We start from the raw sequence: 19,034 nt of genomic DNA, 5'->3' as shown, positions 1-19,034 counted from the left end.
AGACAGAATCAATACATTGATTCAGTTCCTCTCTCCTAAACACCATTACCAGGGCAGAGTCACCCTCCTTACCCTGGTATAGAACCTCTGTCCCTGGCTCATCCTTTTCTGGAGGATGAGAGAGCAGGAGGTCTTCCTCTCAATTTCACAGATCCTTCATGGGATCTTCCTTCACAGGCTCCTCTTGGGCTAAATAAGGACATTTCCTCTGCCTCAGTTGGACCTTACCCAGTCACTGGGGAACCCATGACCAGACTCCCACGACCTTAGAGGTAAAGAACCCTGTGGGAACCCAAGAGCCCCTCAGGGATTCCCAGAGAGGCCCTTCCACATGAGAACCTTATTAGGATGTCCTTCCACAAGAGTGGCTGCCTCTCCAGGTCCTTCCACAATTTGGTGGGCTGCCGCCAAGATGGATACCATTTATGCAAAAGAAGGGACTGCTGCAGGAATCATGAGGCCTTCCTGCACTGTTGGGCCAGGAGCTAGGTTTTGTCTGGCTTCTACACTGACAGCCAGCAAAGCAGTCTCAAGAATAGACAGACGGAGCCAGCAGCACTGCTCTGCCAGCTCCTAGAAGCCCCACACTGCCAGGTCTGCAGCACGACATAGTTCCAGTCCCAGATGGTATGCTTCTAAAGCATTGTGGCTACCAGCATAAGCCTGCACAAAATGGTAGAGACTATTATAAAGAACAAAATGATAGAACATATACGTAAGCATGGACTAGTGAGAGAAAGCCAACATGGTTTTAGTCAAGGGAAAACTTGCCTCACCAATCTACTGAATTTCTTTGACAAGGTGAATGAACATATGAATAAAGGTGAACCAGTTGATATGGTGTATTTGGATTTTCAAAAGGTATTTGACAAAGTACCTCATGAAAGGCTTCTGAGGAAATTAGAAAGTCATGGGATAGGAGGTAATGTCCTTTTATGGATCGAGAACTGGTTGAAAGACATAAAACAGATAGTGGGTTTAAATGGTCACTATTCTCAATGGAGAAGGGTAAATAGTGGGGTATCCTGAGGACTTATATATCACTGCCTGTGAGCTATGAATCTGGATTCGGCTTGATAGTGAGGCTCCTGACTCGTCTGTCAGCTGAAAACATGGGTGACGTCAGACGCTATTTAATAGGGGGCAGTTTCAGCTGGGGCCGTCTCTGCCACAGTGAGCGTGTTTTTCTGCTGCATGATACATTTCCTGCCACTGTTTCTTTGTTTCTGCAGATTACTGGTCTGGAGTCCTGACGCAGCTTGTGGGCGAAACAGCAGCTAGCTTGACGTCGGCGAAGGACTGGCAGGGATGCAGAAACATTTAATGATTACTAACGATTCACCCTGCCCTGCAGTCAAAGCTAAGTTTTTTTTGATTCTTTGATTTCTTTGTTTTGACTACTGTGAATTGAAGAACATTCTATTTGGCAGGGCAGGAGGGGGATTTAAGAGCCGGTGAGGATATATTCCCTTTCCATTACGATTGTTAAAATCTTGCAATGCATGGGGATCTAAGGCTCTCCTCTTAAGAGACAATTAATTAGGTTTAAAGTGTTGTTACTGCAGATTTACATTTCTCAATGAATCTGTGACAATTTCAATTGCTTTAAAGAAATCTATGAGAAAGGTACTGGGGTGAAATTTGATTGTTTTTTTTCATTCCTGTATACATTTTTGGTTAAATAGTGGGGTTCCCCAGGGGTCTGTGCTGGGACCGCTGCTTTTTTAACATATTTATCAGTGATCTAGAGATAGGAATAACTAGTGAAACAAATAAATTTGCTGATGACACAAAATTGTTCAGAGTTGTTAAATCGTAAGAGGATTGTGAAAAATTGCAAGAAGACCTTGTGAGACTAGAAGAATGTGCATCAAATGGCAGATGCCGTTTAATGTGAGCAAGTGCAAAGTGATGCATGTGGGAAAGAGGAACCTGAACTGTAGCTACATGATGCTGGGTTCTATGTTAGGAGTCACTGCCCAGGAAAAGGATCTAGGTATCATTGTTAAGGATACATTGAAACCCTCAGCTCAATGTGCAGCGGCAGCCAAGAAAGCACACAGAATGTTAGGAATTATCAGGAACGGAATGGAAAACAAAGATGAAAATGTTATAATGCCCTTGTATTGCTCTCTGGTACGGCTGCAATTTGAACACCGTGTGAAGTTCTGGTTGTCGTATCTCAAAAAAAGATATAGTGGAATTAGAAAAGGTACACAGAAGAGTGGCAAAAATGATACAAGGTTTGGGACGACTTCCGTATAAGAGGCTCTTCAGCTTGGAGAAGAGATGGCTCTGGAATGATATGATAGAGGTCTATAAAATATTGAATGGAGTGGAAAAGGTAGATGTGAATCGCTTGTTCACTCTTTCCAAAAATACTAGGACTAGAGAGTATGCGATGAAGCTAAGTAGTAGATTTAAAACAAACTAGAGAAAATATTTCTTCACACAACTCTGGAATTCGTCACTGGAAAATGTGGTGAAATCAGTTAGCTTAGCAGAGTTTAAAAAAGGCTTGGATAACTTCCTAAAAGAAGTTCCTAGGCCATTATTGAGATGGCTTGGGGAAATTCACTGCTTATTCCTAGGATAATATGCAGCATAAAATCTGTTTTACTACTTGGGATTTAGCTACATACTTGGGACCTAGGTTGGCCACTGTTGGAATCAGGATACTGGGCTTGATGAACCTTCGGTCTGTCCCAGTATGACAATTCTTATGTTCTAAAAATACCCGCCCCACTATTTGTCACCTTTCTTTTTGCTTTCTGTCTATTTTTTTTAATACAGTAACTTTATTCCCTTTGATATGCTAAGGAAATAAAGCGAGCTAGACAGCCAAACTATACTTTTTAATTCTGCAGGGATGGGTATGGGGGGAGGGGATACCTACAACCCCCCCTCAGAGGCAAGGGTTCCGCCACGGGAGGACTATTGAGTCCTCAGAGTTTAATTGTTATGGCATCTTTCAAACAATACACATATCTGCAATATCTATAGTTACTTTTCAATTGTAAACTTTACAGTATGTAAATCATACAGCAAATCTTTCCTTTAAAAACTGAGTGAGGACAAGTATGCACAGCAATCTGACCCTATTTATTTGAGTACATTTCCAGTGCAGACTTACATGTACACTTTTGGAAATGCACACAAGTATACTCCCCAATGTATAAGTAAACTAGTTGAACTATTCACAAAAGCTTACTTGCAGTTTTTAAAGAGTGTAAGTTGGGTTCAAATCTCGCCTTGCTCCTTGTGATTCTGGGGAAATCACTCAATCCTCCATTATCCCAGTTACGTTAGATAGATTGTGAGCCCACTGGGACAGATAGGGAAAATGCTTGAGTACCTGATTGCAAACCACTTAGATCACCTTGATAGGTGGTATATAATACCTTAAATAAAGAAATACTGTAATTGCATTTTCATTACCTTAAGGAAATCACTGGGATTGCTAGTCTGCTGGACCTCATTGAGAAAATGTACTTGTTCATCCTTCTGGACCTGTTTAAGTGCTTCCATTCGTTTGCCACGCTGTGCTAGAAGTTTCAATATTAGATCTTTTGTTTGCTGGAAACACTCTGCAATTTGAGAAGTTTACATTCTATATAAAACCTCAGAAGGATGCAAACCAGTCAATATTCATCCAGTGGCAAAAACGCTGGCCACTGCCAGCTGAATTAGGCTAATATATTTGATGTTGGCCAATATTTGAGCACTAATACTGAATATTTGGGTTTTAGGTGGCAGTGGTGAGTTACCTGTCTAGTAGTGATACTTAGATAGCTATCTAATTAAATTTCAGCAGCCTTTCTTTTGTCCTAAGTTAACCAGGTAACTATCTGGCTAAATTTCTACTGAATATTGACAGTGCCTGGGTAACTCCTAGCTCCACCCAGACTCTGCCTCCAGATTGCTTGGCACTGAACAGATTTATCTGGGTAGGCTGCCTTTACATTATCAGCAGCAATATCAAAGCAAATGCTGCTGAAAATTCTGAATGGACCTGGTCAGTCTTTCCTACCCGGTTATGTAGCGCTGAATACTGGCCCTGATGTTTCCGCACACCTTCATGCTTAAGCATAATTTCTCCTATTTGCATAACAATATAGCATATTTCAATTTTAGAAGGCAATTTGAGTGCAAATCTTTCTTAGCATTGACAGAGCTGACTTTTAGAAGAGGGAGCAGATAGCATAGTTGCCCTGGTAAAATAATTTTGGGATAATTCTATACAGAGCCACTTAAATTTAGGCAGCAAGAATATGGTGCAAATGCTGGTAGGCTACTCATTCAAGCGCAGAACTATTTTCCAGCTACATGCTATTCTTTAAGGACAAGCCAATATTTATTATCACTTTTTTAACTTTATTTAACAAAAAGTGCAATACAATTTATTTACAAATAATGATAATCAACCAAGCACTTATAATCAATCAGTATCTATATAAATGATAAAAATTCCCTCCCCCATCCATCATTACAATCAGGAATAATACCAAAACAAAAGATAAACCCCCCCCTCCCGCTCCCACCCACCCTGGATGTGTGGGTGAAAAACAATGGAAAATAAAGATAAAGGACAACTATAGCAAATCTATAAAAGACATCAATGGACCCCAAACTAATTTGAATATCTTATTATGTCCCAGCATGTCAGCATTCATTTTTGCATATTTATAAGGTTAAACATAAGCTCACCCGCCAAAAAGGAAAACTAAGGTGATCCCAATTCCAATTTGCATGGCTATCCCGGTCATAATAAGGAAAAGCCGGCATTTATAGTGGTCCATGGAAGTCAAGCCAATATTTGATGGTGCATACCACATGGGTTGAGTTGGGGGAGAGTGGGTGGGGTGTCCTCGAACATACATTATTCAATACTTCTGTACCAACTAGACACAAGCAGGGGTATAGCATGGACTGAACAGGAGGAAAAACTGAGATGGGCCCCCCATAACACCATTTAAAAAATGGTTCATAAAGACAGACATATGGAAGACAAACACATTTAGTAAATGGCCATTTTTGAAACAAAAAGAGATGTTTTCCTGTTTTGAAAATAGTCATATTTGCTACTGGATTTTTGGATGTTTTCTGCAAAATGTCTAAACTCAGATTTAGACATCATATCAAAAATGTTCCTCTTAGCTTTTCACTGTCCAAAGCAGGAAAGGACACGTTGAATATTCATTAGCAGGTTTTCTTCTCAATGTAAACTCATTCATTCCCTACTTTGGCCAAATCTTATTGCAGGGTGCCATCACGTAATGCCGATCAGTGAACCATGCAGTGTGAGCAAAAAGAAGAGAGATGTCAACTCTTCAGCAGGAGAAATATACTTGGTTCATGAAGGCAGATGATGGAAAGGAAGAGGGAAGATTACTCAACAAATTCTTGGGGTAGGGTAGGGATATGAAGGAAGAGGAAGGTAGGTATTTCAAATTGGGAGACAGGTAAGATGGAGGAAAATTAGGGGGTAAATGGCTAATTTATACAGTATGTAAATTTTCATAGAGCAAATATTCCCTTTAAAAACTGAGTGAGGACAAGTATGCACAGCAATCTGACCCTATTTATCTGAGTACATTTCCAGTGCAGACTTACATGTACACTTTTGGAAATGCACACAAGTATACTCCCCAATGTATAAGTAAACTAGTGGAACTATTCACAAAAGCTTACTTGCAGATAGGGTGCACAGTTTTTAATAATTTTATAATGAAAAGTATATGTAGTCTGCATTTATGTGCACACATTTAGATTTCCCCACTTACACCAGTTCAAAGGCTGCTGTAGATGCAGATACCTAAATTTGCTAAATGCCCATGTAATCTATGCATGCATATGCTTGGCATGCCTTTATGCTTTCCACGCTCCTTCCACATGAATGCCTCTTTTCAAGACGCATGCCTTTCAATTTATGTGTCCAGATTATAGAATAGCGGCTAAGGGCAGTCAAATGCACATCTGTAAACTGTTGTCAAACCAATTTGCATGTGCCACTACCCTTATTTTATAACAGCATGTGCAACTTTGGGAGCTAAGCATCAATGTGTGCATTCTATTTGATAGAACCTGGAAGATAATGTCTATTTGACAAAGGCAGAAAAACACATTTTATTTTGAATTTGATTGGAATATATCAGCTTTGGAATGTGTAATTTTGATACCTTTATACACTGCTTAGTACAGGAAGAAATACTGAAATATGCTTCTATTTATTTAGTGTTGCAGTATATACGGTGAGGATCTATACTGTGTGTGTGAGTGTAATAGAGCATTGCACAGAAATTTGTGGAATTCCAGCAGGAATGGAATAAGTTACCATAGGATTCCTGAAGGAATAGAAGAAATTGCTGTAGGATTCCCATGGGAGTACAGTGGTGCCTCACACAACGAACTTAATTCGTTCCAGGAGCAAGTTTGTTATGCGAAAAGTTCGTTATGTGAAACGCATTTTCCCATAACAATACATGTAAAAAAAAATAATTCGTTCTGTAGCATAAAATATGCTAAGATGACATAAAAAAAGATAAATTTACCTTGTTAGAGCTGTTAGCATGATATAGAGGGGATATATGTGAAGGGGAGGGGAGACAGGGGTTTTGTTGATCCTTGCTGTGTATTATAATCACCCCCCACATACTCCCCAGTACCTTTTTTAATTCCTCCCATCTTTCCCAGCCAGTGGCGTACAGGCCAGAAGCGCAGAGATCAGGAGCAATTCCTCTGCACGCCTGTGTGGGCCCATGCCGATCTCCGAATGGCTGCAGTTAGTTCTTGTGAGTCCCGCGAGAGCTGGCTGCAGTTAGTTCTTGTGAGTCCCGCGAGAGCTGACTGCAGCCATTCAGAGATCAGCGCAGGCCCAGGCGGCGGGGGGGAGGTTTAAAAATATGCGGTGGCGGCGGGGGGAGGTTTAAACATATGCGGTGGCGGCGGGGGGAGGTTTAAACATATGCGGTGGTGGCGGGGGGAGGTTTAAAAATATGCGGTGGCGGCGGGGGGAGGTTTAAAATATGTAGCGCCAGTTAAGCGATGCAGCTCGGGCGACTTCGTTGTGTGAAACGAAGTCCGTTGTACGGATCAAGACAAGAAGTTCGTTGTGCGCAGCGTTCGCTGTGCGAGGCGGCCGTTATGCGAGGCACCACTGTATAGCCAAAATGTCTGATGACTCCAGAATGAGGCTTGGAATGCACTGAGAGATGCAGCTAGAGCACCAGAATGAGGCTTGGATGTCCAGAGAAGCAGCTGGAAAATCAGACTGAGGCTTGGAATACCTACTGGTTGAACAGTGAGTACTATCCAAAAAAAACAACAACACAGGAGGCTCTTGAAGATGGGAAAAAGCAGAGTGTTGTGAGCAAGTAAGAAATAGTGTCAACTCCAGGAGGTATGAATGGGGATGGAGATTAACTGAGGGGATGAGTGGGAATGGAATAGATCTTAGCGGGTATGAGTGGCTACGGTTTAGATTCCATTGTGGATGGGTAAAACTTCTGTTCCTATGCAACTCTCTAGTGTGTGAGTGCCAGCTATTGAATCTGGGGTTTTGCACAGAGTTGCAAAGGGGTGTGCATGTGTGTAGGGCATAGGTAGTACACAAACCTATGTGCCAAACTTATAAAATGCAAAAAGTTGCATTCCTAAGTGCCAATACTTAGGATATAACATTTACATCTGCCTACTGTCCTTTTTGCTGGTGCCTAAATTTTGAACCCAAATGCCAACTTAGGATCTCCTCTATAACAAAATCTGGGTGCCCAGATGCTGTTATAGAATATTATTTTAGCACACAAATTTTGGCCAGTTAATTTTTAGTACCCTTATACAACTGCCTCCTGTCAAGTGCAAAATAATTAGAACAATTCAGAATCAGAACTCACTGCTATTAAACAGTGCTACCTCCTCCCAGAAGGCCTTGAGAAGTTCCGTTAAACGTTGTTCCTTTTGTCGGATGGTGAGTTTTTTCTTGGGTGTTAACTGTTGTAGTGTTTTTGAGACAGCATTCAATCTGCATTCACTTTCTTGCTGTATTTGTGACTTCAAGGAATCAGCTACTTTGGCCATATGCTCCCAAGAAATAATTTTTTCTTGAAAATCCTGAAAAAAATCCCATAAAACAAAAATATCTAGATAAATATGCCTTGATATCTTGACTAAAAATAAGACTGGTATATTGCACAGAAGCTCTTCAATTGCTAGGCCAATTTACATTTTCATTCTTATAAAAACCCTTTTATAGTCATGCACACATGTATAGTTTAGTTAGAACAGATACTTAAGTTAAATCATATCACTGAGTACCATATTTCATAATGCAAAACAAATGTTTTTTTCTAACATTCGCTTAAATTCCTGCAGGTCCTTCTACTGCCGTAAATAGACAGGTAATTTATTCCACTCCACTGGCCCTACACAGGAAAAACACACTTTTTCTTGTATTCTCATAATGAAAGCTTTTTGGAGACAGAACAATCAAATTTGCTTGTGTGGAAGATCTTAATTGTCTTACTGGAGCATAAAGCACTAGTCACATAAATACCTAGGCACCTTGTGATTAAGACTCAAATAAACTATCAGCAGTAATTTGTATTTTACTCGAAACTCCATAGTCAACCAGTACATTGCAATATATGTAGTGTCTAGTAACATGCTCAAATTTTCAGTCCCACACAGCATCAGATTGCATTTTGAGCCACCTGCAAAGCACGCATTCATGTTGTTGGCATGCCCAAAAACATAATATTACAGTAATCCAACCCTATAAGCACCACAGTTTGAACAACTTTCTTAAAATCATACCTAGATTAAGTATGATCGAAGCTTGTTTAATATCTGCAATTTAAAACAAGTTTTTTTTTAAATTACAGTCTGCACATGTAAACGAAAGCTAAGCTGAGAATCTAGCAAAACTCCTAGATAAGTTACACTTTCAGTAATTCCTATCTGGCTATTTAACACATTAATTGTCATCAAAGGAATATCATCAAACTGTTCTCTTGATATCAACATAATCCTGGTTTTAATCCCATTCAACATCAATTTATTATTAGTCATCCAGTTTTTAATCAACCCCAAAACTTCATTCATTCTCATTTCTGCTTGCAGCAAAGAACCCTCTATTGGGAAAAAAACTGGCCCCCCTCTTTTACGAAACTGCGATAGCAGTTTCTAGTGCAGAGAGCCGCGCTGAATGGCCCGCGCTGCTCCCGATGCTCTTAGGAACTCTATGAACGTTGGGAGCAGCGTGGGCCATTCAGCGCGTTTCTCCGTGCTAGAAACTGCTATCGCAGTTTCGTAAAAGGAGGCCTGAATGTCATCTGCATAAATCCTATATGACACACCATGCCGCTTCAGCAGTTTACAAAGAGGAAGCAAATACAAATTAAACAGGATGGCCAATAGCACAGAACCTTGCGGACTTACTCTGAGAAACGGTCCCCTGCACACACACTTCCTGTCTTCTATCCTTCAAGAATGTGGGTTTTGACTGGGAATGTAAATGTAATCAAGGTAGGGGGGTTGTGATTGTGTTCTTTAAGAAAAATGGGGTTTTAGAAAAACATTTGCAGGGACATCTTTTAATAATTTAATATTTGTAATAACTGAAATATGTAGGTTTGTCTAACATTTTATTTATTTATTTTATTTATTCGTTTAGGTAGCCCGTCCTCACAAAGGAGCCCAGAACGGGTAACAGGAGTACATTCACAGTATAAGCAGGACAAACTCTGGTGGGAAATACAGACTTGGTGGACTTACAATATGTCTGTTATTATATAAACTGTATAGGTAATATACGGCAAATAAATTTTTTAATAAATAAAAGATGGAGTATTTGGTGATCTCAAATCGAGATATTAGTTTTTGTGTAATTTATTGTCCACCAGGAAAATTAGAGGAAGATTGCTCAATATTATTTGATACTTGCTTAATCTGCAATTAGAGAAAGGTAAATATTGTTCCTGGATTTGATGTTCTAGGAATGTGGGATCATGAATTATTTAAATCGAGACAAATTAAAAGAACTGAGATGTGGCAGGACAAGTCTTAGATTGGATTATTCTGTCCTCTGAATTGAGAGATAGTTTATGTCAGTCACCTGTAATTTAACCGGTATGCTGGTCAGACCACTCTTTAATAAGTAAAGGGATGGAGAAAAAATTGGGAATGAATAATACAGTGTCTGTCCACCCTAAATTTGATATTGAGACTTTGAAAAAGAAATGGTTTCCTGCACTGAATTATTTAGATGGTAATGCTGATTTGCTGAAGTTGGTGTGTGAATGGTATGCATAACTACAAAGATCTTTAGATGATATAGCTCCTGTAAGAACAATCAGAGCTAGGGAAGTGTTATATGTAGAGGAGAGAGGCTCTCCAGGGCCTACATAGAACATTATCCTCCTCATCCTACTTCAATTTTAGAAAACTGGTAAAAACGAGTTTGTTCAATCGATTTGTAAACTAAGAATCTATACAGCTCTGCTTATTCAACCAGTAACCCTAAGAACTATATAGCTTTCCAATTCTTTCATTATGTAATATTGTATTGTTGACTTTGATTGTAACCTCTTCGCTGATTGTCCAGCGCTTCTTGCTGTAAACTGCCTTGAACTTCCATGGCTTTGGCGGTATATAAGAATAAAATTATTATTATTAAGGCAATTTGAACGTATTTGGATAAAGAGCAAGAAAGTGGATGATTTTGATCACTATTCTTTTAGGTTACATGAATATCAGGAATTCAGTAAGATGGAGAGAGACAGGTATTATAAGATAAAGTAATTGATGTGTTGAGTGAAAGAATTATACGAAACTGTAAATTTCTGATTAAGGGTCCAAGTATGCAAGAGTCAGGACTGAGTGCAAGGGATTTTCTTTGGTACTTAGCTTATAAAGTTAATACTTTGTAGAAGAAATTTTTATGTACTGATTGTCAAGAGGCTGAGGAAAGTGTACCCAGGACTATGCTGTGGGCTGAGTTTGAGATGGTGAATGAAGATTATGGGCTCCTTTTACGAAGGCACGTTAGGGCCTTAACGCGTGGAATAGCGCGTGCTAAAATGCCGCGCGCTAGTCGCTACTGCCTCCTCTTGAGCAGGCGGTAATTTTTCGGCTATAGCGCGAGCTAATCCGGTGTGTGCCCTAAAAACACTAGCACACCTTCATAAAAGTAGCCCTATCTGCTGAAAGTGTTGGAATCTTTACAGCCAACTAGGTCTGTAGTGATTCTTGTTCGTCATCTATAATTAAGGAACTGGAAAAATTTGTGGTTCTATCTTTGACTATCATTGTTAACAAATCTTTGGAGACAAGTAAAATGCCTGAGTATTGAAAATGGCAACAGTTAAACCAGTACTGAAAAAGGAGTATTTGGATAAAAATGTTATAGAGAACTATAGACCAAGTGCCTTTCATTGGAAAAGTCATTGAAAAAGTAGTTTTAAATAAGCTAGAGAATTTTGTTGATCAGGAACATTTGTTGGATCACCATCAGTATGGTTTTCAATCAGATCACAGTTTTGAAACCTTGTTAAGCTTCCACCGTTGATGAATTGAGATTAGGGTTGGATAAAAATAAGACTTTTTGCGTTGCATCATTGGTTGTGTCCAGCCTTCGATAGATGGTGACATCTTGTTGTAAAAGTTGACAGTGATAGGTTTTGGTGAATCTTTGTAAAATTGGTTTGGATCTTATTTTTTAGAAAGATCATTAATGGTTAAAAGTAGAGAATCTGTTTCTAAATCTATGATGATTTGTAAAGGTGTGCAGCAGGGTTCAGCATTCCTGGCACTCCTTTTCAATCTTTATATGGCTTCCCTGGGAAATGCTTTTAAGGAACTAACCCCCCCCACCCTTTTACTAAACAGTGATAGCGGGAGGCTGGGGGAGTGAAGAGGAGGAGGGGTGCCGGTACCCTCACCAATACGACACCCGTGAAAGACCTCCCCCCTTACTATGCCCGTGACAGTTCACTGACGTAAGACCTTTTTGATGGAGGAGTGTGTGGCGCAATGGTTGAAGCTACAGCCTCAGCACCCTGGGGTTGTGGGTTCAAACCCCGCGCTGCTCCTTGTGACCCTGGGCAAGTCACTCAGTCCTCCATAGCCTCAGGTACACTAGATAGATTGTGAGCCCACCAGGACAGGTAGGAAAAAATACTTGAGTACCTGATTGTAAAACCACTTAGATAATCTTGATAGGCGGTATATAAAACCCTAACAAACTTGGAAACTTGAATGCCAAACTGTTATTTTGATACTTTACAATATTACAGTTTAAAAAATAAAAATTCAATATATTACTGGTGATTTATACACATTAAACTTCAGTTCACCAGAATAACCCAGCCAGTTCTCAACATTTGAATTGACCTCTTTTGGGTAAGCTTTTGATAGTTTTATGGTTGGTCTGTTTGTTATTTACCAGTCCTTGCATATCTTGAGATTCATGCAATAGCTCTTCAACTTGAATCATTTTCTCAGTCAGATTCATCATTAGATTCATAACTTCGACACTGGTGCATTTTGATTGGTCCACAAGAAGCTGGTGAGCCTTGTCTATCTGCTTCCAGAAAGCTTCCATCTGCAGAATAATAATGTGAATATTGTTCATTACAGTATTTTATGACAGGCTAATATTTAATAAGAAAATAAGGTGGCCTATGCATTTTCAAAACTTTTGCACTAAGATTTACCCTAGCAAGATTTAATACGGATATCAGTTCTTATAGAATGTGCATGTATTATCCCCCAAATTCTATATGCAACACCCCAAAAAATTAGCGCCAACTAGAATGGTGCATAGCGTGATTCTACAAGGTATGTGTACCTTTTACACAACTGCGATTAGTGCCTGTGTGTATTGTATAGCTAAAACCAGGCCTAAATGTCTGCACCTAAGTTGTGCATGGATCAGGTGTATTCTATAATATTACATACTAGGGATCTTCAAAATGTTTCTGCACTTTTTTTTTAAACACTACACTACACTTCTCCCTCCGTATTCGTGGTTTCAGCATTCGCGGTTTCGATTATTTACGTTTTTTAGCTTGCTGGCTCCTCCCTCCAAATTATGTCAGCTTGCATAGAGAATTCACTGATTCCAAGCATTTAGAGAAAATCACCGATTCCCAGCACTTTCTTCACCGTGTGCTGCCTCTCCTTCAGGAATGTTATTCGCGGTTTCACCATATTCACGATGGTTTTTAATAGAAAACAGCGAATAACATATGAAAAAGTTATTTGTGGTTTTTCTGTATTTGCGGTTCTGTTAATCCCCTATCATAGCGAATACGGAGGGAGAAGTGTATTTATTAAATATCTCAAAAGCAAATTACATCATTTTTTTCACATAATTACCCTGTTTTGCGATACATTTTTCTCAGTATCCTCGTAACACTCCCTCTTATCACTTCCCTGCCCCAACCATTTCCCGCAAAAATATGCAAGTGTGGATCCTTTTTGAAGAACCCTCATATAACTTCTAGGAATGCCCCCGATCTGCTCCCGGCTATGCCACCTTTATATATTCATGCCCCGCAACTGGCATATTCCTTTTTTTTTTTTTTTTTACAAAATCACACTTTCTGAGTTGTGACCATAACTTTTAATTGGTGCCAATTAAGGTCAATTATGATGTGTTAATAGCTAATTATCAGCACAGACTGGGCCAATTAATCAATTAAGTTTTGTGCGCACATTGACTACCCGCCACATACAGAATTTGGGGGATGCCTCCTTCATTTCACCTTGCTGAAATAAAACATTGTGGAAACTCTATGAATTATTTTTATTTACTGGGTCCAGCCAAAAGTAAAAATAAATATTCATGCTTATGGACCATCTTGGCTGAAACAAAGCTTAAAAAAAGCTCTGTTGCATTTATACTGCAAACCACCATGCACTTCAGCTAGAAAGAAGGCTATCTCACAAACATTATCTTATTGCCACAAAAATAAAAGCTGAGCATTTCAAGGGAAATTATAGACTCCGAGGATATAGACAACCTGCAGGCAGCAGTGGTAAGTGTAGGCCTCTCTTCATTATCACTGTTCGGAAATTTTGCCAAGAAAGCTTGTCTCTTGTGAATCCAAGTGGAGGAAGAGACTGTTATCAAGCTTATGTAATGCTTGGAAGAAGAGAGCACAGTAGCTTGTGCTGTAAGAATGCTTTGAACTAGATTTACTAAGTTGCACCTAACAGTTACCTCCCATGATAGGGTTGCAAGATTTCCTCTTTAAAAAAAAAAAGAGGACACCGGGGCCATTCCGTTCCACCCCCAGATGAACCTCCCTGAGCTCGGGGCCACGTCTGCAGGGCCTCTGAGCATTCGTGGATTTCGATTGATGACATCACGTGCATGCATGTGACATTATCACGTTGATGTCCACGCCTGCGCAGAGTCCCTTCAGTCGCAGCCCTGATCTTGGGGAATTCCAAAACCCAGACAAACTGCTGGGTTTTGGAAATCTATATGGGAATCTGAATAGTCCTCTAAAAAAAGACATGTCCGGATTTTCCCAGACATTTGGTAACCCTATCTCATAAAGATGCTCAGCCCTCTTTGAATATTAGGTTCTGTCAAATTTGGAAAATTTCATCATTACCGAGATCAGTCCTCTGAACTACAGTATGTTTTTCTCAAGCTTTTAAAGGCGAGTCTTTTGTAATAAAGTACCGACTGCTGTCACAGCTCTGAAGAAATACAAAAAATGTTTTTAGTTATGCTTGACAGATGGTCAAGATGAGGCAACAGCCTAGATGTGAATGAAAACCCCTTACAAAATGTTAATCAAATGAATTAAAATCCTCCAAGTAGTGCTGGTCTTTTGATAGTTTGTTTTCTGAGTCTGAATTTATACTATTAAAAGCTTACATTATGTATAATGTGTTCATAAGTTTCTTTACTGTTCCTTTCAATGTCTTCTAGAGTTTGGTATTCAGAATTGTAAACTCCTGACACCTCTGTACTGGGTATTCTTGAATAGAACTGTTTTTCCAATTCTTCCAGATCCTGGAAAACAAAACCATTATTTTTTTTCTTTACTGAGGAAATGTGGTATGAGAACAATATAAATTTATAGTGCATGGTTAGGATGTGTAGTGCTTTATACCATGGTAACAATATGACAGAATGCAATAATAGTTACCATATTTTTCGCTCCATAAGACACACTTTTTTCCACCCAAAAGTGAGTGGAAATCTCGGTGCATCTTATGAAGCGAAGGTACAAATTTTGTTACCACCTTTTTAAACCCACCCGCCCGCTGCCACCGCCACCATACCACCTTTTTTTAAAAACACCCCTCCTGTCCATCCGTCGTCATTGTCCCCCCTCATCGTTCTCCCCCTTGTCGTTGTTCCCCCTTTTTAAACTGGTGGTCCAGCGTGTATCCTTCGTCTTATTTCCCAGCCTGTGGCGCAGAGATCAGTGGACCCCACGACTCTACCCCCACCCCCGACACCCCCCTTTATCTTAAAAACAGTTGGCCGAACGGACAGGTCCCAAGTCCGTCCATCCTGCGGGCCCGCCATCCTCAGAATGGCAGGCCTTAGGGCCTGATTGGCCCAGGCACCTCAAGCCCCGCCCACAGGTGGGGCCTTAGGCGCCTGGTCCAACAGGAATTGGCTCAGTTGCTTTAGGCCCTCCTGTTGGCGGGGCCTTAGGCAAATGGGCTTGGTTGGGCCTTACCATATCATAACAGCACTTCTCCCAGGACTCAACTAGCTAACTCCCAGGACTCAAAGAGCATGTGTGAAAAATTGCAAATATTACACCAGGTCCTAAAACACTAATACAATACCTAGTGAGAATACAGAACAATGGGACTGCTGCAAGATTTTCTACCTTTGTTGTCCGAATATTTTATTTTTTCCATTAGATTTGGTTACAGGCTCTTTGGGTTTTTTCCTATTTTTTCTTTCTTTCTTTACAGTGTCCTGTCCATTTGACATATCTTCTCTCTCCATGTCCACCTTTCACATACCCTCTGTTTCCTTGTCCTTTTGTACCCCTGGGGTCAGCATTTCTCGTGTCCTCAGTCCTTCTCCATCCTTCTGTGTCTCTGTCCCTATCCTCCCTCCATACATCACCTTTTCTGCCCCACCCCCACCTTGTGGCCTGCATAACTCTCTCTCCGTTCCTTGCTCGCCCCTTGCAATCCGCACCTCTCCCTCCCTGGATGTCCATTCCCCTTCTGTGATCGAAATTAGATGTCCAGATTTTGGCCCCTCCCTAGTCCTACCCAAAACATGCTTAGACCACATCCCCTTGCCATATGGATATGCAGCAGTGTTAGACATTCATATCCTGGCTTTATATAATTGGGACTTGGACATCCATGCTATATAGGTACTATTCGGTTTAGCCCCTAAATATATAACTGACCTTTTCCCTTTCTCAACCAATAGACATAAGAAAAGCTCACACTTGAATTTTGTTTCTCCACCGGTTAAGAGGATGTAAATTTAAAAGACATCATCAACATCTTTTCTCACATCAGGCAGCATTATGGGGTAAAGATCTGGAACAATTGCTTATGCCTACTACTTATGGGGAATTTAGGAAACGCCTAAAAACATATCTGTTCCTGAAGTGTTTATGCAACTGACCTGTACAATCTTATTCCACAATAACTGATCTCTAGAGCTGTTAATCACTAGCTTTTAACTTTGTTAGTTCTACTCAATTTGTAGCATCTTTAATCATTGTAAACCGCATAGAACTTCACGGTCCTGATGTTATATTATTAAACTGTTATATTATTATTATCTAAAGCCAGTTTTCAGATATCCAAAACAAGAATACCAGCTTTCTGACTCCATCTTAAGTCAATGTGTTCTACCTTTGCTTACTCCTTATGATGTCTATTTGAATGTTTTATTGCATCCCCCAACCCTGTTTGTCTGTCTTGTCTGTTTAGATTCTAAACTCTTTCGAGCGGGGACTGTCTCCTTTGTGACTCTACAGCACTGTGTATGTCTGGTAGTGCTCTAGAAATAATTAATAGTAATAGTAATAATTTAAGTAGAATACTATGCCTTATTATGTATTGCTATTTGAATATTTTTTTACTGCTGTTATTGACTGTTGCCTAAAGGCAATATATAAATCCTAAAAAATAAATATGAGTCTCTTACTGCTTCTTGTGCTGAAAGGATATGGTGGCATGATTCTCTATCAATTTTTTTCTTCAACAACAAGTCAGCAAGTTGGATTCTGAGAATCTGAACAAACATCTGTAATATGAAGAAATATACAAAATTGTTACGCTGTTTTTCCTCTCTGGTTGTAATGTTTTGAAGTAATTTTATTGCTGCACTCAAATGTACCATGTTTAGAAAACAGACAAATTGCATCTTATTAAATGAAAAACGGAAATGTCAAATGTGAGAAAAAAAAAGTGATAAATGTATTTCCATGCTATATTTCTTTTGAGGAGCCCAAAGTGCTGTCAGCTCCATCTAACCTCCCAAGGAGGACTGAGCACAGTGGAAGTTCTCATTTGAGCAGGTCATTCACAAAGGGGTTTGAGAACTACAGACTTTTAAGGAAGGGTGGTTGTACTAATGTGTTAAGTTCATTTATCCCGATATTTCCAGTGTGTGGCGCAGTGGTTAGAGCTAGAGAGTTGCGCGGGGACAGAAATCCCACCCATCCCCACAAGGATCCTCTCCGTCCCCACCCATCCCCGCAAGAAATTATCTCCATCCCCGCCCGTCCCCATAAAAAGCAGCAATTACTTCTGACAGGATCATCAATTCCACAGTTTCTTTTGTGTTTGCGCTGCTGTTTTCCTTGTGGAATCTCTTTGGTGGAACCCTTTTTTTGTTTTCTGTTCAGATAATTAACTTATAAACCCTCTCTTTTACTAAGGCTGACCTGTCCATTATATTATATGGACGAACCCTGCTTCCAAAGCCTTCCATCCCCGTGGGAGTCCCGTTGGCTAGAGGGGGGGTCCTCGTGGGAGTCCCGTGGGCCAGAGCAGGGTCCCCATGGGAGTCCCGTGGGTTAGGGGGGATTCCCGCAGGACCCCCGCGGGAACCGCGGGATTCCCGCGATCCCGTTCCTGTGCAAATCTATAGTTAGAGCTACAACTCAGCACCCTGAGTTGTGGATTCAAACCTACACTGCTCATTGTGGCTTTGGGCATGTCACTTAATCCCACCATAGTCCCAGGTACATTAGATAGATTGTGAGCATGCCAGGACAGATAGGGAAAACCACTTGAGTACCTGAATGTAAACCACTTAGACTATAAGTGGTATATAAATAAAATAAAAAATTGTTTTAAAATGTATTTTTGTATATTGGACTGAATTCTACAAACAACATCTAAAAAAATCAGCGCTGAAACCCCCCCCCCCCCCCCCACTGAGCGGTATTCTATAATCTGCACTTAAAGTTAGATATGGTTTATAGGCCAGCCCTTATGCCTGGGACCTGAGCCTAACTTTAGAAGCATCCATTTGCACCTGCGGAAATGTGGTGCAAATCCTTGTGCTTAAAGCTCCTGTAGCTGCGGATGCTTCTTATTCTATAGCTACCTGTGTAACTTTGAGCAATGCCCCCAATCCACCCATGACCCATTTTCATGCCCTCAATTTGGCACCAGAGGTAAATTTTTGGCATGAATCTCTCACCTAAATTTACATACTAATTACCTCATTATTCAATTGTTGTGTCCACATGTTGGGCCCAAATTTGTGCATGCAACTCAAAGCACCATATCTAGAATTTTGGGGATTATGTCTTTTTTTTTTTTATATTGTGCTGGAACTCGGAAAAAGTGTTATTTTGTAATTGTGTGATGCATCCTATCTCGTACAGTGTGAGAGGGGGAGGGATGAGGCAAGGCTGCATTAGGGAATATTTATTTTTTAAAAATATTATATTCTGTTACATTACTCAATTGTATTTTATTCTATATGATATAAACTACTTTTTAGATCTTGTGGCCTGGATTGGCTACTGTTGAAAATAGATACTGGGCTTGATGGACCTTCGGCCTGTCCC

The 19,034-nt window shown here is 40.2% G+C and overlaps 1 protein-coding gene across 2 annotated transcripts in view; it reads right to left on the bottom strand.

Annotated features, from left to right (window-relative positions):
* Window positions 1-19,034, bottom strand: part of EVC (EvC ciliary complex subunit 1) — a 140,868-nt gene that overhangs the window by 90,656 nt on the left and 31,178 nt on the right. For both annotated transcript variants that reach the window (XM_033949478.1, XM_033949488.1), the window contains exons 7-11: window positions 17,156-17,254; window positions 14,891-15,028; window positions 12,440-12,598; window positions 7,893-8,109; window positions 3,439-3,587 (exon numbers count right to left, since the gene is read on the bottom strand). In XM_033949478.1, coding sequence (XP_033805369.1) covers window positions 3,439-3,587; window positions 7,893-8,109; window positions 12,440-12,598; window positions 14,891-15,028; window positions 17,156-17,254 — 762 coding nt within the window. The remainder of the gene's footprint in view (window positions 1-3,438; window positions 3,588-7,892; window positions 8,110-12,439; window positions 12,599-14,890; window positions 15,029-17,155; window positions 17,255-19,034) is intronic.

This window comes from Geotrypetes seraphini, chromosome 1, assembly GCF_902459505.1.
Source record: "Geotrypetes seraphini chromosome 1, aGeoSer1.1, whole genome shotgun sequence".
In the NCBI taxonomy this organism is placed as follows: Eukaryota; Metazoa; Chordata; class Amphibia; order Gymnophiona; family Dermophiidae; genus Geotrypetes; species Geotrypetes seraphini.
The sequence above is the reverse complement of the archived record's forward strand: the minus strand, read 5'-3'. Positions and strand labels throughout refer to the sequence as shown.